Source organism: Podarcis tiliguerta, assembly GCF_965153285.1.
Source record: "Podarcis tiliguerta genome assembly, chromosome: 6".
Taxonomy (NCBI): Eukaryota; Metazoa; Chordata; class Lepidosauria; order Squamata; family Lacertidae; genus Podarcis; species Podarcis tiliguerta.
In genome coordinates, this window is record NC_139539.1 from 55,286,096 (window position 1) to 55,310,040 (window position 23,945).

Below are 23,945 nucleotides of genomic sequence, written 5' to 3' on the forward strand. Positions count from 1 at the left end.
TTGATGCCATTGGCTGAACTGCTCTGCAGAAAGAAGTGTCACAGACCCACTAGCTGCTATTGGCTTAATTATTTCAACATCACAGAATAGCGAAGGTGGCATAAGCCAGGCAGCTGAGTACTTAGGGCATCTGAAGAAAAATTAGAATCTAAACTTCAATGTCCATGAGTGATGTTTGCTGAATTACATCCTTTCATTTCGTTTTTATTTTTTGTGTTCCAGGGATTATCAAATAACACCTTGATGCAGACTGTTCCAGGTGCATCAGAGTCTTTGTACAGAAACAGATGGTGCATAATGCTCAACTTTGTGCCGGCACTGATTTTGAAACTGGACAGCAACCTGAGCCATATCCAACTTACATCATTTTAAAGTAGCCTGCTTTGAGAAGACAGCCAATAGCAGAATATAAACTCAGTTTTGAAGGTATCTCCAGACATTATGTGCATGGTGATATAAATTGTCTGCTAAGTTAGACAATGGGAAATTTCAGCACACAAAAATAAAATAAAATTGCAGGTGTTGGTATTCTCCCTCTTGAGCTGTGTTAAGATACACTGCAGGCTGTATCTTAAATTTCAGAGTTAAGGATAGAGTTGGCTTAGCATTTATTGAAAAACGGTTGTATAGCTCTCAGATTGTACACTCACACGCTTGCCTTTGAATGGACTCCCATGTTCAGGATCAAAAGTTTCTTCTTAGGGAAAGATCAAAAGAATTTAGATAGTACAGCATTAAAGTCTAATGGCCTTCATAAAGTATGCGGCCAGTAATTTTTCACATTTTGTTTGATCTGCTTCAGCCTTAAGCATCTAACTTATGATAGTAACATTGCACCCAAGGGGCCCGTTATGTCTGCTTCCAGCCTGCCACTGCCAAACCTATTTATTCACCTTAGTCTGACAAAGCCATTTCCCCACTGATCTACTCACACAAGCCCAGGCCTGTGGCTTTGAAGCAAGGGACTGCTGCCAGCATCAGGGTCCGTCGACATTCCTGAGTGATGGAGATATGCAGCTCCTTCAACACACAAACCTGCTGGCAGCAGATGGTGTCACTGATTGCTTTGTTCCCTTGGCACTGTTTTTTTTGGAAGCACAACTAATTTATTATGAGAAATCACAAAAGGCGAGAAGAAATACATTGTTGACAATGAACCACAAGGTGGCCTTTGGAAGATGTTAATATGCTTGATGTGCATCCCCAGAATCAGACAGGCTGAAGCATCTTCTCCTCTGCAATGTCATATGTGCCAAGCCAACATCTGCAGATTAAACTGCAGGGACAAACACTGCTGGTAAGCAAACTGACCCAGGAGGTCTGGTATTCTGTGCCAGATTAATAGAGGAAAAGAAATCCATACGGTCTTTCATCTCAACAGAAGCCATCTAAATATCTCAAAAGGACACTGCAGAGACACATAAAACTCCCGGGCTGTAATTATTCCTACTGCAACAGAGTTCAGGGATCTTGAAATGTGAACACACCCCCAGCGTGCAAATCCTTTCTCTTAATTAAAACAAATATATTTAAACAAATGCCGCTGAATATGATTAACCTTGGAAGATTTCACACAGGCAATTCATTTGCTACCAAATCACTAAATATAACGCTCCTCGAGGGAAAGTGTAGGCCCTTGGCAAAACTATACTCGTGGGCCATTTCTTCATTATTATTGTTTTTACTGTTTATCACATTTCCATGTCACTCATTTGTGTTTGAATTACTTTGCCATAATTATGTCATCCTCATAATAAAGCTGTGAGGGAGGCGACTGAGACCTCCCATTTTATAGATGGGAACTGAGGGTGGGGGAGAACGACTTGCCTTGCTCATCTAGGTTAGCAGCAACGATGCTAATGGCAGAAGGGTGGCTCCCCTCCCACTGCTACTATTTGTTGCTGTTGAGCCTGTTTCTGCTGCTCAAGAGTGCAACACAATGCATGAGATTAGAAGATATTAATCCTTTGTAATCATAATTTCCCTAAACAGTGTGGAAACCAATTCAGCTAGGAAAGAACCAGAGAGATTTATTTGCTACTCAAAACAAGTTTCTAATGGCTGCTGTTTGAAACAAAGATAACCTGTATGTTATGTACTGAGTTGGATTCGTCTGCAGGAGCAGCCAATCAGACTCCTGGATGAAGTGAATCTGCAACCTGATTGACCTGCAGGAGCAGCCCGGAATTAGCCAATCACGCAGGGCCCATTGTGTAAATAATGTATATATAGCTACATGTTTTGGGGAAAGATTCATTCATTGCTACTATGAGCTGAATAAAGAGCATGAAATTCACACTCGACTCCGAGTATATTTCATGTATTAACATTTTCAGATGAACTTTGCAGAGCAAAGAGCTGGTGTTCAGACAACATTTGATGTGGCAGTAAGACAGCATCCTTGAATAGTATTAGGAACTCAGATATATAAGATGGGGACCTAATGGCTTCTTAAACCTAGGTTACAGTCACCAAAATGGAATGTCTAGTTGCCATTTTGGGGCAAGATGGCTTTAAAGTCTTATTTTTCGAATGATGGACTGACTGTGATTATCAGTTAAACATCTGGCTAGCGCAGATGACAACCTTCAGCTAGGTTAAGAACTTTGAGAATTTAAAGAAGAAAAGTCACTTAATCCAGGGGCAGTTCTTATATGTATTGGCCTTTTCCTACCTCTTTTTCTTAATGGTGACACGGACCGTTTATAACCCCAGGACAGTGGGATAGGGCAAGCAAAGACAAGCTATAGCAATTAACTATAACATTGTTCACTACTTCTGTCCAACCACCAGGAGTAGAAGTTTTTCAGGACCTCCTCCACCAGCTTGAAGAGCTCAAAGTCTCCGCTTTCCCAAATGAAGGTGGGCTCTACAAGCAGGAGTGAGAGACAGCAGCAGGGACTAGCACCCAGGGAGTTTTGAACACTTGGCTTGAACTGAATTCTTTTGTCATGATTTTTGCTGTACATTTTTAAAAATGTATATTTATTGAAAAGTTGCAATTCTGAACACATTTGCCCCATTGCACTCAATATGACTTACTTCTAAGGATGTGAAGGACTTCTAATTGCAGATGACTTTTTTTTTAATAGAAGATAAAATTTCATTTATGTTTATCCATTTCTTATCTGTGCATCATAATGAGCTTTTTCACAGTTGCCAGTTTAAACTTTTTAAACACCAGGAATGCAGAATATTAAATTGTATATGAAAATTGATTTATCTCAATTCATTTATCTAAGGAAACGTACATCATAGACTTGCCCAATATTTCCTCACATAGAACAGAAAGGTAACATGGAAAAAAACTGAAGAAGTGTGCATGCACACGAAAGCTCGTGCCAACAACAAACTTAGTTGGTCTCTAAGGTGCTACTGGAAGGAATTTTTTTATTATGGAAAAAACAAGTGAGCTTCATGGAAAAATATAAGCTTTATAATAACCTTTCTTTGTCTCATCTACTCCTGCCAAGCTGCAATTCCTTTCCTCTGCCAACTCCCCCCACCCTGCCATCTCATTGGCTAAAACCACTATATACCCAGTAATTGACAGGGGTCTACAAATGCAATTGTCAGAACAGTTTACCTTTTACTACAGGTGTAATGAGTTTGTTTGTTTTTTCAGCTGCCAGCCATGCTGGTAAGCAGATGGTGCCTCTTCAAGAATGTCATCAGCCTGCCAGAGTCAGAGCCATGCACTGGATGGGGTGCTAGAGATAGTCACCCCACTTACCACTCCTTCCCTATTAAATCCCTTGTCAGGAAACAGGTGCAACCCCCCCCCCCCAAAAAAAAACCACAACCCTGCTCAGTGTGGCTTTGTTGTTCCTGGAAGAGAGAAATTTGAGCTTCCCTGTCTTACAAGATATTACCAAATTGGTTACCCTCAAGATCAGCCAGAAATCTGTAAAGCCCCTCTTGATCAATAACTATTGAATATTGTACTGGAAAAACAATTCTTAGAGACAAAGAGAAAGTGCATCCTGGTACAAGCATTCTATAGATGTTTTGACAGCAAAATTATAACAGATTTTTATTTTATTTTTTTAAAAAGCCCAACTGTTTATTTTAGCCCGCAAGGCGATTTCAAACACCCATCAAACGTAAATTAATCTTCTCCAATGAGCATTTCAGTGGCCATTCAAAACAGTTACCAAGGCCTGAATCTGTTCTTTTGTGCTTGTGATTTTGGAATTGCTGGGGAAGGGCAGTTCTTTTTGTTTAATGATTTAAATGCAAGGAGAAGATAAAAGAGAAAGGGTGCTACACTATATAAACGGCTACTTTAAAGGCAGCCATCTGCTCTGGTTTTTATGGGATCATTCAACAAGGCAATGCCAAATCCTGCAAGCTGTAACAGTTCTGTTGCAATCAGACACGGGTTATGTTTGCAGAAATTGAAAGATCAGATTACAGGCGTGATCCAAAGAAGGACATAAACAATGTCAACAGGTAAGGAAAGAGATTTGTGATGATGGCAGTCTGAGGGTCTGGGAAGAAGCATGCTTGAGTAAATGGGTCACAAAAGCAGGTGCCACTGCTATTAGATAAGAAGGTGAGGAACTGCTAAGAGTCTAAGGAAAAGAGGCAGGAAATTGGCAGCTGAAAAGATCAGGGCAAAATTTTATTTATTTACATTTGTGTGCTGCTCATCCAACCAAGTTCACAGGATAGTTTACATGAAGAATAATTACAAAAGCAAGAAGACCAACAAAAAACCTCCTAGAATTGGCACATGGCGTGACCACTAAAATGATTTAAACAACAAAAACCAGCATTAAAACCAGCCAAGGGAACATGGTCCAAAAACTAAAACAATCAATGGATTATTAAGAAGGCCTGGGAGGAACAGGAAGCTTTTCTCCTAGTAACTAAAAGACAAGGTGAGCCTCTCTGGGGAAGGCATTTTGCCACGGAAAAAGCTTGATCCTTAGCAGTTATTCGCCTCACTTCATTAGATGGGGAACCTGGAGACAGGCCTCTGAGAAAGTTCTCAAGGTCTGGGCAGGTAAGGAAGGCACACTTCGGAAATCCAACAGGGAGGTTACCAGAGGATGGGTAGCTGTTGCAACACTATCTCTGCTCACCTAGGATTGCAGGTGAAATGGACAAAAGCACTCCATCCCACCAAGCCCCCTGATGCTCAGCGACAATACTAGATCTAGGAGCACACACAATGCACCCTATCCATGAGCCTGCTCCTTTAGGATAAATGTAAAATAATCTAGGATAGTACATTTCCGAGCACAATTCAAAGTGTTGGTGTTGACCTTTAAAGCCCTAAATGGCCTCGGCCCAGTATACCTGAAGGAGCATCTCCACCCCTATCATTCTGCCCGGACACTGAGGTCCAGCGCCGAGGGCCTTCTGGCGGTTCCCTCATTGCGAGAAGCAAAGCTACAGGGAACCAGGCAGAGGGCCTTCTCGGTAGTGGCGCCCGCCCTGTGGAACACCCTCCCATCAGATGTCAAAGCGATAAACAACTACCTGACATTCAGAAGGCATCTGAAGGCAGCCCTGTTCAGGGAAGTTTTTAATGTGTGATATTTTAGTGTATTTTTTGTTTCTTTGGAAGCTGCCCAGAGTGGCTGGGGAAACCCAGCCAGATGGTTGGGGTACAAATAATAAATTCTTCTTCTTCTTCCTCTTCCTCTTCCTCTTCTTCTTCTTATTATTATTATTATAGGATAAGTTGAATGCTACTAGACTTGACAAATAAAGCACCCACCAACTATATCTCTGTCTTGTCTGAACTAACTCTCAGTTTCCTGCTCCATTACCAAGCCCAGGCATTGGTAGAACACACAGTTTCTCACCTGCAAAATTCAGTGACCTACTGGCTATATAAAACATACAGTTGTCTCTCAAATAACCAGATTCTGAGTGGTGTAGGACTTTTATCTATTAGTATCAAAACCTTGAACTTGGCCCAGTAGCAGATTGGTAGCAAGCACAAATTCTCTAACCAAGGTGTGATATGCTGGTGTTAGTTTGCCCCCACAAGCAAACTAGGGGCCACATTCTGCATTAGCTGCAGACTCTGGACCAACCTCAAGTATACAGCACACTATACATACAGCACATTGCAGGAATCCAGCCTTGAGGTTACCAATGCGCAGACATCTGTTGTCAAGCTATTTCAGTCCACAAACAGTCACAGCTGTCTTTATTAGCCGAAGTTGGTAAAACAAAGCACTCCTAGTCACTGACGACACCTGTGGCTCCACTGATGGATCTAGGATCACCTCCAGACTATGCATCTGCCCCTTCAGGTAGAGCGCAACCCCATCCCTGGCAGGCAATTTCCCAGACCTGGGAACCACTCTACCATAGAGTCCCTGTCTTGCCAGAATTCAGATTCAGTTTATTTGCTTGCATCGAGACACTGGTCCATGGCCTTTTCATCCATTTCTGATCCAGATGTTAGAGAGAGAAAGAGCGCTGGATATCATCAATGTACTAATTACATCTAGTTCCAAATCTCCTGCTGACCACACCCAATATAGATGTCAAATAGAATTGGGGATAATATATTGCTCTGTAGCACCCCACAAGAAATACTCATCCAGTCTCCTGGAACTTCTTCATAAAGGGCCATGGCTGAGAGGATGTACAGTATCACTGAGTGCATACTTGCAAGCTGTCCTTGTTAGCAGGAGACCTATGATGCAGATAAAGGTCTGTGACAAGGTTTGTGACATGTACAAAAGCTGCATCTTCATAGAGCCTCAAATTGGAAAATAGCAATGTCATCTGACTTTAAACTCAGCAGGTTTCAAGCCGGCAGATGACAGCTGCCTTCAGTTTAGCATCTTCTGTTGCACTGTCTGTGTCCAGTCTGAAATTTTGGAAACGACAAGGATTCCTGCTCAGCAACTATCTAAGCCCAACTTTGAGATTTGCTCTGTTCAATAAAAGCCCAGCTTGCAGGATAAATTGAGTTTACACACTTGATTTTAAAAGGTCTGCTCATCTTGTTCCCAAAGGCATAAAAATATTGCAGCAGGTCGACAAGACCTCTAAATTAATATGCCAGTCTCTGCATACTCAAATATTTGTGTGTCCCCAGGCAAAATGTGCATGCCAGACTTTAACATATGCCTTGTAAATGATTGGCTAAATCCATGGGAATTGAATTCAATACACAAAATGCCCAGGGCTTATTACCCCTTTTTTTCTGAGTCGGAACACACATTTTGCATACACATTTGATAGGTACTTCCATGTCAAGAGGAGCTTCTGCTTGTGCAAATTCAGACCAATGCAAAAGAGCCATGTCAGGGGATGCTGTTCAACATTTCTCCAATGAAAATAGGGACGTCCTAAGGGAAAGCGGGACTGTGTGGAGCAGAAATCCAATTGTGCAACAGGACTTCCTGTTTCTATTCTCCCCCCTCCACCCCCGTGAGCCCCCCAAAACTGGTAATGCATGGGAGGGGGCCAGCAGGGAGGAAGAGAGGAGTGCGAAGTTCCATTCCATGGATGAGTGCCCCCTTGCCCTACACTGGAACACACCATATGGATGCACTAAAAGCTCAGTCTGTTCTCTCATCTGAAGGAAACAAGACGTGTAATAATGTATTCTTTACAAATGTATACAGAAATGCTTGTTTCTTTTCCCAAATGTTTGTGTGCAACGAGAAAGCAGTCTGGAACTATCAAGAAAAGGCATTATTCGAGTTGTGAGCAGAATCTGTTGCTAGCAGCCAACTGGGAAATGAGTTGTTGGGCTAATCTATGGAATAGGAAATTAAATGTGCAGCAATGTGCCCTGATCACTCTGCTTTGCAAAAGCCTGAGTTTTTTTGCTTTTAAAAATTTCACGGCATTGTGAAATAGCTTTATACACTATGCAGTCACCTTAAATTGAATCATAATGTTTGTTAGTAACTCACAATTCCAGTAACAAAAGGATTACATTTTTACAGGAATTCAAAAATTAAGCTGTTAACAATTGCCACATTCTCAGTGAAAGCAAGAGAATCCTGAATTCAGAATGCAAGAGGTGCAAATTTGATAACCACAAGTATTACAGGAATTTGCCACCGTTCAAAGCAGTAACAAACAATGCAACCATAAAACTGCTTGTATCCCTCAAGTCTATTTTGCATAGCATATTCAAACTTTATACAATCCAAGTTTTCCATTTAAGCAAAATTGAACACTTAAGTGCTCAAGAATGTAGACAATTGACTTAAAATGTTTGTGTTGAGCAAGTTAAAATAAGACAAGGGTTATGTTTTTTTTTAAAAGAAAAGGAAAAGAAGCACCTGCAACAGATGCTAATGTTGGCAACTATCTGCAGTAGGCAGGCTTTTCAATGAATGGAAATTGTACACATAAAATGCAACATGAGGAGCACCAAGATGAAGACAGACATCTCTCGTAACTTGACCATATACGATAAAGAACAAAGATTTGGAAGTATAATACTGTTCTGTTTATTCATGAGGACACACTTCACTTTGGACTTGACTGAACCTGATCGCCAATAAAGCTGGCTGAATTAAATATAAAAGCTATTTTAATAAACCTTTCCAAAGCCAACATCAGTTGCAAATCGAACAGCAGGTTTCACTTCCAACCCAAGCCTGTTACTGTGGAACGATGCCAAGCAAATGTCTATTAATATTCCAACACAAAGTGCTGGTTTCCTTGGTTTTTCGTGCTCATGCAATAACTTGAATAATCAGAGTCACTTAAGGATTTACATTACAGCCCTCAGCAAAACAGTATGTTAATAGTCCCACCTTACACAATTTCAGTGCAAAGATTAATAAAGTAATGTTATCACACCTAAATGCAGAGAGTAAATTCAAAGTGATGCACACTGGAACAAAAAACCCTCACTTTACAAATATGCTGATGGGTGGGTGAACTGGTTCACATACTAAAATAAACCAAAGTTTATTTTAAACTATGGTTTAACGCAAAATCCTTTGCCGTGTCAGAAAGGAAACATTCCAGAGGCTGACTTCACGTTACTTGTGAACACAATGCTCATGGTTAATTTTCACCAAAAAAAAGCCACAAGCACTGGTTCACATGTAAAGAAAGCTAGCTTCTGGTTTATTTCCACCCTTGCACAGAAAAGGATTAGCAGGAGAGGAGTGGGTTAGGAAAATCTGAGCAGCATGTACTGGCACACTACTCATTCACATTAAACTATAGTTTCAAATAAATTACAGTTTAATGCAGAGAATGGGGCACCAGGGCCCTCCAGAGGTAGCCGGACTACAACTCTTAGAACATTTCAAAAAGCACTATGAAAATGCTTACCATATTAGTGAGTCCCATTCTGCCTGCCACTGGCTTTTGTACCACAAAATCTATCTGCGATCTAAAGCCACTTAGGTGCATGTAGGTAAGTCATGCATCAGCATTAATTTTATTCGGAGGACAAGTAAAAACAGGTGGGTTTTGGGGGGGATGGGGATGAAATAAGTGAGTATATTTTATTCTTGTACAGTGGAATCTCGGTTTTTGAATGTAATCCGTTCCGGAAGACCGTTTGACTTCTGAAACATTTGAAAACAGAAAGCGGAAGCCTCAATTCAACAGGGAAACTCAAAATGGAAGCCATGTAGCACATTTGACTCCTGAAAATCATTCGAAAACTGAAGCAGTTGCTTCTGGGTTTTCAGTGTCCGGGTTCCGAAACATTCATCAACGGAGATGTTCAAGAACCGAGGTTCCACTATAGTGGTTATTTATTATGTTGATGTGCTTATGGAAGCAGTTCCATTAGTGTTAAGGCTTCAAGCTGTGCAATGGAACTTCCCCTCCCTTTCCTCTTCTCCACACAGCCGCCTCAGACGACAGAATCCAAGGGGTGGTGACCCTGCAGGAGAGAAGCAGCAGCAGCAATAGGAAAAGTTTCTGGGTTCCAGTGAGAAACCGCCACTTCACTCCTCTTTGCTTCTCCCATGGCAGGCGGCGCCCCCCCCCCAAGCTTCTGGGTGGGGGGGAAAACTTGTGCACCTCTTGCAAGACCTTGCACATCCTGGAAGCTGCTGTCACCCACCCTGGTGGGGGGTGGGGAGGCCCCTTTGGCAGTGAAATGGGATCAGCTGCCCCTGTCCCCACATTACATGTTCTAAGGGTTCCTCCAACACACATGAAGAGGGAAGGGAAGGGAAGTTCCATTGTACAAACAGAGCTATTTCACTGGCTATTGCAATTTAAACATTATTGTTTACGACCCTGAAAGTCTTGCATGAAGGGTAAACAACTGTTGATTCATTCATTCAGTTTTGGATGATTAACACTGAAGATTAACTTCTTACTGGCGAGAAGCCTTACTGACTTCTATAGGGCTACTTACATTAGGAAATTAGATTTGGCCCCATATTTCAGATCATCAGGAGATGGTGGAACACAAAGCGCAGTCAAATCACAAATAAATTCCAGTTATTAAAAATGCCAGGCGCCGTAGTTCTGCAGATTGACCTGAGCTTCATTACAGCTCCTGGCAACCTATTAATTAAAATGCATTATTTATATCTGGGAGCCTTGGTTGCAGTTTATAGAATTTAGGCAATTACATCAAATTAATCCTAGCTACAATCAACATGCCTCTTCCCTTTTGCTCCAGTGTGAGATAATCTCCCCTTTCCCCAAAAGATCTGCCCATAAAGCACCATATATTAACAAACCATCCCTTTCTTCTCAGCGTGTTTCCACAAAAGTAAAAGCAAGTAATCAAAGAAACAGTGTTTTTCTCTGCTGCAGAACATATTGGGACAGTGAAAGAACATCAATTCAGAACAGTTTAAAAACAAACAAACCTTTGCATAGAAAACTCAAAAATCCTCCTCATACAGCAGACCCTTTGGAACAGAATAAGGCCATTAACTCTGAAATATTTCTACTAATTATGTTATTCCATCATCACTTTCTATAACATCTCCTGCATCTACCAACTTATCAGGGGCAATGCAAGAGATTGTGCGGCCTGAGTTGTTTCACCCCACCTTCATTCCTCCTCTCTCTCTTCCCTCTGACACCCCCCCCCACTTTGTTGCCACAATAGCTGAGGCTCTACTGGTGCACCCCTGGTCTCAACACAGCTCTGCTTCATCTAGCTATGTCCAAGTAAGCTGAAATGATGCCAGTGCCGCAAGGGTGGCTCTGTCCAGCCACAAGGGCAGCTACCAAGGACAAAATATTTGTGATGATAAAAGGGTACCTGTCTTGCCAATTCATATTTCAGGGGTTCAGATCTCTGAGGATCTCCTGCACTCTTCTGCTGTTTTGGCTTCAGTGGACCATCTTATTCCCCCCCCCCCCCAACTAACAGTTTCAAAGACAGTTTTAGATCTTTTTAATTCCAAGAAAGAGCAGTGGGGTTCTTTTATTCCAATATATTTAATATGCAAGTGCTTGCCTGCCAGTGACTCCCTTGGTTTTGCAGAAAGATAGATATGTTTTAAAACATAGATTATAGATGTATAACTGGCAAGTGCAACAGAGTCTGCTGTATATTTTAACATTCAGAGGTGTCTGGGATTTGAATCATTACTCAGGAAGTAGGAAAACGGAGGCACCAAAGACACACCTCAAATGTTCAGCTACTTGAGGCTCCCACTCCTTAAAGTTTGGGACATGTAAAAACAGAAAGCATTGGGACAGATGATAACAGATTGTTGGATTAATAGACACAGAGATGAATTTGAGACAAAACAAAAAGCTATGCAGCCCTATCCTATGCACAGTTTATTGGAAGTAAGACCTATTTAGTTCAATGGTTCTTAACCCCAAATTAATCATGCCTAGGATTTCAGCCATGCAATGCAATCCTATGTATGTTTACGTAGCAAGTTCCACTATAAGAAGGCGTTCTCAAGCAGGTAGGCCAACTCACATGCTGGGAGGAGAGCAGGCTCGGAACAGGATATAGATTTCAAGTAACACTAGCAGTATCTTCTGGAATAATTTTTCACTGAGAGTCAGAATTGGTGTGAGAATGTGGAATCCTATTTAAATCTTTGCTTGCCTGCAAAGTTGTTAAGTCTCAAGAGCCCTCGGCTAAATCTCTCTCACACAACTGCTGTGAAAACAACATCATTACTAAGTAAGCAAACCAAAGCGTTCTCAAGTTTTCTGCAAAATTTGTTAATGAAACAAAGAGACTCCTTTCAGAACGAAAACTTGGAAGTCCCCCGTCAAACACGGGGAGACAAAATTTTTGAACATTTCAGAACATCTCTATCACAGTTGAGCATGTGTTCATAATCAAAGGACAAAATAATAATAATAATAAATAGACATCATCTGTCTTGGTATGATATTGTTTCAGGTCACTTTTTGTGTGCTTGCTGCTGTGCTCAGTGGTGCAAGTGATATTTGCTGAAAGCCTGAGAGTCCAAAAAGCCAGTTTCATACTTTAGTTGAACGGCTCAGCTGGAAGTTTAGATTGCCTAATGTACCAAATCCAACTGGGCAAAGTAATAACATCTTTGTCTTTCAGGAATACTCAAAACCAACAGTCACCATGACCCCCTCTGCTTTCAAAGTTTCTAAAGCACAGAGGACTGGCAGTCTTCTCATGTCCAAAGCTTTTACCCCTAACCCCAGGCCATGTTCGTGGCTGACTTTCAGGACAAGAATAACTGATGTTTCCTAGGGAGTTAGAGCTCCAAGTCTCAGCAGTCATGAATTACAAGGCCAATGGATTTGTGCGCGAATGTCTGTGTCTCCTCCTCTACTTGCTCCATTTTGTGTAACATTCCCCCTCCCCAACCGTCTACAGCTCCCATTGACTCTTCTGATGGTTTATAGTAGCTGTTGTTTACTCAGTTGTCATTTAAATTTGCATGCAGGGTTAGTTGCCGTCAAACTTTGCTGTGGCACCCCAAAACATAATTTGTATTCCAAAGGCCATAGTTGTCTTGGTAACGGTTAGGTGACTGGAAAGCATTTGCTGAGGGGAAGCTTCATTCCACTATTGCTCACTAATCCCCATGTGTCTTATAAACAGGCTGTACAGTGTTTGGTAGCTATGGTGCCTTTTAACTTGACCTCACAACCTTCTAAGTCTTTGTGTGGTCCATCTCATTCCTCCCTGCTACCCTTTGGCAGGGTTTGGACATGCACAGAAGTAAAACCAGAGCTATTTTAGAGGCTTCAGGGGTTATTAAAATTTTATGGTAATTTCACCCCTGGAGCTGGGAGAGGAAAATAGCAGGTGCTGTTTTCCTCTGCAGAAACAGGAGCTGTTTCTCTTGCTGCAGAAAGTCAACCATAAAAAAATTATTTAACGGAATTTGTAGTCCGCTTAATTGTAAAAACATCTAAGCAGCTAACATAAAAGAAGGGCTTAAAATTATTCATAAAAAACAGAGTTAAGGGTAAGTTAACTTTTTTTATACATACTTTATAAAATAAAATTACAAAAAAATATATGAACAAAACTCCCTTTGACCCAGAGATTGAGCAGCTTTTCCAAATTCTTTTCATCAGGCTAAATTTATCCTTTGAGTTACAAAGTTCCACAGGAAAGCTGATTCTTGTTACCTGCCACCCTCCATCTATTTCATTCACTCTTGAAAAGTCATTTATAACACTGTATGTAACAACAACAAGCCAAGTGTACTCTCAACAGGAATCTGCAGCCAATCCTGTCTGACAAATGTATTCGGATGATACACAGTATGAAAACATATTGATACTTTATGATACTTTAACAATACTCAAAGACCTTCGGGTTGTATTCAACATAGCGCTAAGGCTGTTTTGACAGCACATGGATTTTTCCTTTCACAACAGAACCATCTCCCCTTCCCTTGTGCCCCCCAAAATCTGTTCTACTGCTTTCCCCTAAATCTCCAAAGCAAATTTGGGTATCATATGAGGGGAAGGAGAGAGGGGGAACCCCCCTGCACTAGCACTAATCCTTGCACTAGGTAAACCTAAAGGGGACCCCTGACCATTAGCTCCAGTCACATACGACTCTGGGGTTGCGGCGCTCATCTTGCTTTATTGGCCGAGGGAGCCGATGTACAGCTTCCAGGTCATGTGGTCAGCATGACTAAGCCACTTCTGGCGAACCAGAGTAGTGCACGGAAACGCCATTTACCTTCCTGCCGGAGCGGTACCTATTTATCCACTTGTACTTTGATGTGCTTTCAAACTGCTAGGTTGGCAGAAGCAGGGACCAAGCAACAGGAGCTCACCCTGTCGTGTGGATTCAAACTGCGACCTTCCAATCGGCAAGCCCTGGGCTCTGTGGTTTAGACCACAGCGCCACCCATGTCCCCTAATCCTCGCACTAGATGGCTTTAAAAGAGAGGATTAGACAAATTAATGGAGGATAGGCCTATCAACTACAGTTAGTCATGGCAATGGGTGCAGCTGGTGAGCCATGAGGAGACAAGGATACTGGAGTTGGCAGACCTTTGGTCTGCTCCACCAGGGCTCTTTTTATGATGGTACCAGCATTCCTGCCATAACACCAATTCAGAAGCCTGAAAATACACCAAAAGGTATTCTTTCTGGCTATCGAATAGCTCCGGGGCTCCCATGTTATCAATATCTGCTGAAATCAGAAAAGTGGCATTCTCATACGGCAATGAGAAGCTATTTTTTAATGCACCATCACCTAGAACAAGTGGACCATTATGTGCCCTGCCATGAATACAGCCGTCTACTGCATAACAGGATACTGAAAGAGAAAGGACAGCTAGAATTCAAAAAAAGAGAAAGGAGCAAGGCAAGAGTCCCTTCCATCTCTACAATTTATAGAGATCCTAACAATGTTCTCCAAGCCCTCATGCCAGACGACAACAGCAGGACACAAATGCAGAGGAAGAACTGTAGGTAATGGGCACCATTTCATCTCCCCCTCAATTCTACATGCACATTTCCACAGAAGCAGCAGGGAAGAAATAACAGAAAAATCCTCAGGAAAAAGAAGTCTAGAGAAGTCAAGGGTTGCAAATCACTTTGGAGTTCTGGCAAATTAGAAATAAGTTTGCACTAATGGGCTTGTCCTGTTGCAGCAGGAACTGGGCAGTTTAATTTCAACATCATCAATCAGCGGGTGAAGTCCGAATTCTTTCCCCCCCTACAGTTCCTTTCTTCCAAAAGAAAAGAAACAAAGGTGATGATGAATCGGTGTAAGATTACTTTGTCCTGCCCTTATTGTCTTCCATTGCGCAGGAGCCCTGCTGGACATTAGCACTGGGAAAAGACATTCAGACAAAGTACAAAAAAGCAAAGGAGAATAGAGTCTTTCTTTCCAGGTAATGAATTCAAAATTCAGCTCAAGTTGGTAAGTGGCAAAATTTATTCAAATGCGAGGCCTTGAATAAAGATAAAATTCTACTGGAAAAACCTGCTAAATAAAAAGTTTTGAGAACAAAAACTAGGGAATCAATGAAATCTGCTTGAAAGATGAGCACATGCTGGCAAATTCAATTTACCCCAGTTCTCCATCTGGTCCTTTTAGGAACACTGTTACACCATCAGTAATGATAGCAAGCAAGCCGGGAAGCAGCTTTCCAATTCCAGACTAGAAGCATTTCAAAGTCTGAAGTGGCACAGTAATAGGAGAGCCGTAGATGGACTTTGCTCACCAATTAATTCCCTTTAAGGTTGCAGCTCTTGCCTGAGAGATTCATCATTTCCTTAAACATTAAAGTTAAAAAATAAAAACTTTGAACTTAATTTTGAGAGTTAGAGCTACAAATTTATCATCTATCCAAGGAAGTGGGCCGATATAAATCATTCCATGTAACATAAAAATATGAGAAAGCTGCAATTTAAAATAGTTAATATTTTGTGCAGCTCCCCAAAGATTTTCGTAACATCTCTCTTTTTTTTAAACAGAGCTTCCACTAGAAGCTGCACAGCAGCAAGGGAAGCCTGCAGATTGTGTGCTGTGTGAAGAAAGACTGCAAAAAAACACAATACATTGCCTTCCTAATTCTCACAAGCTTTTCATGTAATTACAGGGTGCGTCTAGACATCAAGGGAAAGAGCTCTGAATCGTCTTTGCCTTCCTACCCAAATAAATACCTCTATGGTCAGTTTTTCAGTTCGGAAGCATTTGGTCCCAAATCCTGATGACCACAGTGTGATGCATGGACCCATAAATAACAACATGAAGCTACAGCAGATTGGAAGTTCCTACCTCTGTAAGGGAAGTGGAGTTGTTTAAGCTCCGTATCCCTGCCATGATAAAAGGAGACTCTAGATTGGTGCCTTTCTCAGTATCTGTACAATTTATAACGTGCTGTTTCCTCTTGTCCACCATAACCTTATCACTATACTATGAACAACTTCCAGGGAAAGAAAGGCAAAAGCTCAGTTGTCCTAAGAGAGCCAGTCAGCTCCTTTTTCTGACTTACTGCATCTGAATAACCCGGCTGGGGTTCTGCATATAGGCATCAGAGAAGCTTTACATGAAACTCATTAGGGCTGATTGGATGAATACGCCCCCATCTTCTTGACCTCTCATGAAAGCGTAAGACTGGCACTTTACGAGACATTGTAGCATATCATCCTTCCAAAATATGCACTGCCACATGCAGCCTGACACAGATCAATGTTAATGAACACAAGTGGCACTTTACATCTTTCAAACCTACTTGTTGATGAAGACAGCAGTCCAAGTGTGGAAATAGCACATCGTGCCTTCTTGGCAGTCTCTCCCCCCTCCACCCCAGGTTACATAGCAGCAGTGGGAGTGACAGATGCGTGGATCTGATTGGAAAACAGGAACTACCCGGAGAGGCCTTTGAAGCTAATATTTGATTTTCACAAATCCTCAGCTTCATTGCCATTCATCAAATGTGAGTCGCCTTGGGGAAGGGCCATAGTTCAGTGGAGGAGCATCTGCTTTGCATGCAGAAGGTCCGAAATTCAGTCCATGGCATCTCCATGTAGGATTGGGAAAGACCTGAAATCTCGGGAAGTCACTGTCTGTCAGTGGTAGCCTATGTAGAGCCCTCCAGGTGTTGCTGAACTCCAACTCCCATCAGCCCCAGCCAGCGTGATGATGGGAACTGTAGTCCATCATCTGAAGCAAGAACTACCCTTGAAATAGTGCTTCCCCTGGAACTTTCCACTGCTTGGAGAAGTGAGGAGCATTTAATATTTTGGAAACATCCATGGGATATTCAGATAAAATACTGCATTTTTCAGTGTATATGTTTCAGTAGAAATATATGCAATATGTGTTGACCAGTGTCTGTTTAGTAATAATATTTCTTTTTTTCAAAAAATGTTAGAAGTATTATCTTCCCTCTCAGTGTACAGTAAAAACACTCAGTACTGTATGTCCAATTCCAAAACTGTTTCTATGCCTGCATAATCTCTGGTGACCTTTCAAGATTGCCTGTCCACATCTCCATTTTTAAGCAGCCCTGTTGCCCCACAGTCTTTCTCTGGAAATTGCACAAAATGTTTCAGAGAAGATTACTGTACCACAACAGCCTTCATTCACTCATCAGTCATGAGCAATCTCTCTGAAATAAAATAGGATTTTTCCAGTTTAAAGCATCATTGAGAAATACTAATACAAATAAGAGCCAAGCAGTTATAAGTCACTTTTCAGGGGACAGAAATAACCTATATATATTTCCTTAGACTTGTATGGCCACATATATTATCCTGGTTGGATTTTGGCACCAGCTAAAAACACATTTTTGTGTCCAGACCTTTGACTATCTTGTTATTGGTGGATTGGGCATTCCTGCCCTGCTGGAATTTTTTGCTGCTGTTGATGGTCAAAAGTTTTACTATGGGCTGCCACTTGTTAGTTCCAATAACCAATCCTGCCTCCCCATCAGCCCCTCCCCCCTCACATAGCCAACTCCTCCTCCTCGCTTTAGACCTGCACAACCCCTCCCTTTACACCTCACCCACCTCTCCCAGCTTGCCACAAGCCCCTCCCCTCCATACTTACAGCCAGCTCCAGCAATGTTTAATTAAAGGGGAAAGGTGCTCCAGATAGGAGTTGCCAAACAGCTCTCTGAATCACCCTCTACCCTCCTTTATATAGTTTGCTTGGACTGCCTGAGACCTGCACTGCTTGCTTGCCAGTCTGTCATCATTGGGGTTGCCTGTTGGCAGCTACACAAACTGCAGCATGACAACAGCATTACAATTTTGATACAGATAGAGATAGATATAACTTATATTTTATTACGTATAATTTTTATTATATTGTACCCTGCTCTGAAATTATTTTTAAGAATGGTTCAGAAGCCTAAATAAATAAATAATGTTGATCCACTTCAAATTGAATTATGCCTTTACAGAGTTAATTAAGGAACATCTGCCTAACAACCTTGAATGGGGCAATCTAGGAAACTTTTTTTATCCCTTTTGTTATTATCTCATGGGGCTCCCCAGGTTGGCCCCTGCAACTTACTGCAAAATGAATAATCTTGTTAGAGCTGCCCATTTCACCCTCTATCCCACATCCCCATTGGCTTAATTTATTGCTTATTTCAATAATGCTTTTCTTAAAATGTATAAGATCTGTGCCTCAGACTAGGTAATTTGATAGAGCAAATCAGAACAGATTAAGTGCTTTTCTATAGTCACTCCCATGTGAAGAGATGAGAAAACAGGCCAATATTACAGGTCACTGTCTCCTTTCAACCACAGCTCAGTTTTGCAATCTGTTGTATAACTGGATTTCTCTGCTAAATTTGGTTATAATTAATCTCCAGGTTATAAATATGTATATTTAGATTTTTATTCTGCCCAATCCCAAAAGATAAATAACACAGGGGAACAACTTTACCGCTCAAAATTCAATCTAGTAATTTCCACTTCATTACATTACATTTTTAACTTGTAGCTGTCACCCACATCTGTGTCATTCCTTGACACTCCAGAGAACTCCTGGGGGTTGATGCAAGTCTCTCCAACAATACAGCAGGAATGTGTTCACAAGCTTTATATCCCACAAGCCCTTCCTTTATTTACATCACCTACGTCAGCGAGCCACTTGTTACCTGAAGCAAGGACATCATAGATCAGTCTCTATTTCTGTTTGGCTTAGGCCAGGGTGTAAAATAGCACCTATCACTGACGGTAAGGAGATACAGTTAAATAAATGATTCCTATGGTAGCATATGGCAATACTGTAACTGCAATGTTCTTAAGAACTGTATAGGACAATTATGTTTCAAAAGAAAGGATGCTGAAAGTTTCACAGTTCTAACATTCCTTCACCCACAATAGCCAAGCACACAGATCTGCATATCGGTGATTTATCTCCAAACCAGAATTTAAATTTAAAGACACCTAGCACAAAACCCTTGCACCCGCTTTCCTGAATTTTGGCATGATTAATATTCTTGAATGTGCAAATTTCATCCAGTTCTGTAAAAAAGAAAAAAAAGGGAAAAAAAGAAAAAGAAAAAAGCTATAGCCATGTGTTGACTGAAGATTCAGATTTTCTGATGAAAGGTTCTGATTCAGGGCAAGCTGGTGTCCTCCCAAGAGATCTCAGCTAAATCAACCCACTTTGCAAAGTGTTGGAGAAGGATTGGAATCAAATCTAGTCTTCTGTGGATACTCAAAAATGTCGGGATCTGCTGCGACCAAGCTGATAAAGCTCATTTCCCCCCGGAATCGCCCCCGACGATAATTAACGACCTGAGCCTTTGATGAGGCCTCAGGCACATTCCCGTTCAGCAGAGAATCCAAAACAGCACGCGGAAGTGATAAGATTTATGGCTATATCACTATGCTTTATTTCTTACTACACAAACAGCAAAGAAATATACATCCTCTCTCTATGAAAGCAGAGAGCAACTGAACAACAAAGGATCAGGAAACCAGTAAAACATCCCATCCCATCCGTCTCCTGTCTTCCGTGAGACTTCCAATAGCCTGGAACCCCAGGAATGTAAACAGAGTCCTGTGACTCCAAAAGCAGCTGCACAGTGGCACAAACAGAAACTAACATCAATATGTTTCCAACCAACTCAGTTTGGGCTGAGTTGCAAGTCATCACCTGATATCCCACCAATGGAAAGAAAACATGAACTAAGGAAGTTAAGAGTGCAGGTGGTAGTTTGAGGACACGGTGGCGTAGTTTCAGATTCAGCAGCAAAAACTTTAAATTGGTTGAAGCCAGTTGTATAACAGTTTCACACGCATGCCTCTGCACAACAAAAGCCATTAAGTGTACAGCCCTGATGCAAATAAAATATATTCTCTTAATAATGTAGCACTCCATGTATTATTCATCCCAATGCTTCTCCTAATATGCTTATATAAGTTTCAAGAAATTATTCTCTCAACAGCTTAATGCACAGAGTGGTTAGAGTGCTTGTCATTTTTCTGCTTATACAAGTGAGTTTATTTGGGGGTTTTACTTGTAATGGTTTTTTCTGCACAGCCTTTTTCTTTTCTTTTGCAAGACACATTAGACAACTTAAAAGAAGAAGGGAGGAGTATTAACCCCAAATATACTTAAACAAGTAAGACCTGTTTCTGCACCAAGCAGAGAAGTTTAATTCAATTGCATTTCCCTTCAACGTACCTTGATTGATGAGCAGATTCAGTCATAAAGATGGTGTGTAGGATAAACACAATATGGTACAGGAGAAAGGGTAAGGGACTCAAAGGAGGAAGGACTGGTAAAATTTGCAAGCACTTTAAGTTGCAATTCTATACTCATTTACATGTGGGAATGAGCCCCATGGAACTCAATTGTGCTTACTTTTGAATAGGTAACTCTAGGTGTGTGCTGTTATTCTTTAGAAATAAAAGCTTCCACAGGTTAAAAAGAAAAATCTATTTCAATATAAATGACAATACAATGCTGTCCACCGATGTAGTCTACCATGACCAAAAGAGATTTATACAGTTAATCTTCAGATAGCCAAAGACTGCAATTATTCTAACTTCACTAAAGAATCAGAACTTAGGTGTGACAATATCAGTGTTACGACCTACAATTACAGTTCCGGAGCACCTTAAGCCAGATTTGTAAAATCTTAATGGTTATTCATTGGGTTCAGTCTGTCGCTGCTAATACTCATTTCTCAAATTCTTTGGACAGGCAGGAGAGAGGTGTATCTGCTTTTTTGGAGAGGGGAAGTGTTTATTTTAAATATTATACCACAGCTTGGATTTTGTTTTTAAACCTGAATTCAAATCTACCATATCTGAGAATTTTATAAAAGGGGAACAATGTATTTTGCAAACTCCGTCGAAACTGTGTTACCAACTCTTTTAAAACAGAATTTAAACATTCTAATCACCTGTGGAAGGCCTGGGAATAGACCCCAGAGAAGTTCAGTGTAAATCAGTCAGCATGGGGTTGGCAGGACCAGAGCTCAGTCCAAAAGCTGTGCATCTCAGCACAAAAGCTGACCTATTTGCTTTAGATGTACAGCTCTTAAAGAAAATAAAATAAAGGAAGGGAGACATCTTTAGGCCCTGCTAAGCCATTCCCATTCCCCTGGATCTGCTGGCAACCGAAAAACAGTCCATTTTGCAAACAGTTCAGCTATCTTTAAAAAGCTGGGGCAGGGGAGAGAGTCCTTAAAAATAATAAAATGAAAGCCAAACAGATTCACAGCATGAAGAGTGGCTCAGGAACATGCTCAGAAGTTTGGAGGTAGGAGGAAGGATTATTTAGAGGTTTGATTAACACTAACCGCTTGTACTTTAGGCCTCTTATTTCCCAGGGGGCCTGGCATTCTGGATGCTGAGAGAGCACTAGGAAGAAACAATAATAGCTCCTACAAATACAACCTAAAACTGCACATTCCGAGAAAATGCTGAGATGATTTCTATACCATCAAAATAATCACAGTGACTTCAGGCTTAGTCACAGCCCAGCTGCTATGCATCTAAGGCTGTTGAATAGGGCTTCATTTAAAGACTCCAAAACAGCTACCAAAAAACTCAGAAACACGTTGAGAATTTGGGAAGTACTGAAGGATACAATATTTGCACACTTTCTCTCTTTCTACTCCACCTTTCTACAGAGGCACTCAAAATGGCTACTCTAGTAGCATACCCTGTAACTGTTATGTTCTAAGTGAGGCATCCTGGATCACAGAAGCGAATCCCAGCTTCTATTTGGATCCTGGAATGTCCCGTTTAAGACTGGCACCCTGGCGCGAGTCAGCAGGGTTGTTCCTGCCCCTGTTGACGAGCATCAGAGCACCTTCCAGGATCGCTTTGGCAATCGCCAAAGGGTTGCACCAAAGAGCCTCCGCTCTGGCACGACTCTTTCACTTATGGGAAGGTGCTTTGGCAATGTCTAGAGCTCTGGTGTGACCTTTTCATAACTGCCAGCTCACCTTCCGGGAGGCTGCAGTGACAGCAGAGGAGGGAGCAGCAGGTGAAGATGCGAAGGGGGGAGGGATTAACTGAGTGGGTGGGTAGATGGATGGATGGGCAGGGGAAGGGTGAGTGGATGGTGGGCATGAGTGAGGGCGCCGTGGGGGTGGCAGGGTTTGCATCCTGATTTGCCCTCCTGAAATGTTGGGGGATATGAATAAAAAGGTAGCCCTTCTGTGGAGCAAAGCTGGCAGAAATTAGGGGTCTGGTGCTATTCAGATGTCTTGAACTAAAACATCTGGAAGGCACCAAGTTGCAAGAGACTGCTTTATATCTTCCCCATCTCCAATAGCTATATGCAACACTTACCCAAGAATCGCTTATTTGTGAGAGTCGTATGTTCTGGCTCCCTGGAAGGTACTAGCCTACAGCCCTTATGCAGTAGAATAAAGCAAAGGTTTTAAGGACCATGTCCACGGTACCCCCTCTCCCTTTTTATTCAGATCTCACCAGAAATCCCAACCGGTCCATTCCCAAATGTACCTAAGCTTTAAGAAACCAGAATGGTATTTGTCCAAGTTATTTCCTCCCCTATCATTGACTCTCCCTTGGTTGCTTCACAGTGGTCTGTCTCCTTGAGAGCAGCAGTCCCTCATGTGTTGCCTCAACCAGCTAGCAACAGTCATGAAAAGACCTCCTGAGATTCAAGGGGCAGCATCTGGGACCTACAGAGGAAGAAGCTTGGTACAGTAGGAGTGGGCAGTGCTTTTTTTCTGGGGAAATTCAAGGGTACACAGTACCGGCACCATTTTTTTCTAGAAGAAAAGCACTGGGAGTGGATATAGTGGCACCTGGTGGAGATGGAGGCAGGTGAAGAGCAGAGCTATGCCTGGTATCTCAAGGATGGAGCCTGATGGACATGGGAGCAGAGAAAACAGGAAATAATTTCAAGCAAGGCAAAAAACAACCTGTTCCCTGCTTGATTCTAGCCCCTTATTCTGAGATGACCTTCCTTGTCCAAAGACCTTAAGGCTACAACTCCAAAACTTTAAATACATTCCAGAACTCTGGCAAATTTAGTGAAGAGAGTTCTGCCTTTCCCTTGTTTCCAAAGTTGTTCTAGCTGCACCATAATCTCCACAAAGTATTCCTTTCCTACACTCTAGCAAAAAGTACTTTGAACAAAACATCCCAATTTCTGCGGAATATCCAGAATGTGCCATAGAACAAAAGAACTATATTTAGAAGTCTAACATTAACCTGTTAGCCCCAGTATAGCTGCTCATCACTGCAACAACAGCAGGCACTACAGTTGCTACATATGGGATGGGAAGCAACACAGAGACACAGTCTTTGTGTATCTGCCATGCTCTACAAAAGAGTAATTTAATAACAGGAAATGAACTAACAGAAGGATAAAGTAATGCACAGCAAAAAACACCAGGCTCATCTTTTATTCTGGAACAGAATCTCCCATGAAATTAATAGTCAGTGCTGAAAGGTCTACATAGGCAGCCTGCCAAGAAACTCTTCAGAAAATGTGGATTTTCCTAGCAAGATAAGTGAGTGTACTTAGAAGTCAAAGTTAGTTACAAAAGGAAGATTCTGAATTTCAACACATACTTGCCCCATACAACTGAAGATTCAGACAGAAAGGTGCAATGGTTTCTCTTTGCTTGAACTCT

The 23,945-nt window shown here is 41.6% G+C and overlaps 1 protein-coding gene across 3 annotated transcripts in view; it reads right to left on the reverse strand.

The window, feature by feature from the left end:
• Positions 1–23,945, reverse strand: part of LRP8 (LDL receptor related protein 8) — a 202,425-nt gene that overhangs the window by 82,447 nt on the left and 96,033 nt on the right. Inside the window, exon 1 of one of the 3 annotated variants that reach the window (XM_083448003.1) lies at positions 933–1,285. The exons of the other annotated variants lie outside the window; for them this stretch is intronic. Within the exon in view, the coding sequence (XP_083304129.1) occupies positions 933–978 (46 nt within the window). The 5' untranslated portion in view covers positions 979–1,285. Of the gene's footprint in view, positions 1–932; positions 1,286–23,945 lie in introns of those variants that run through there. 3 annotated transcript variants of the gene reach the window in all.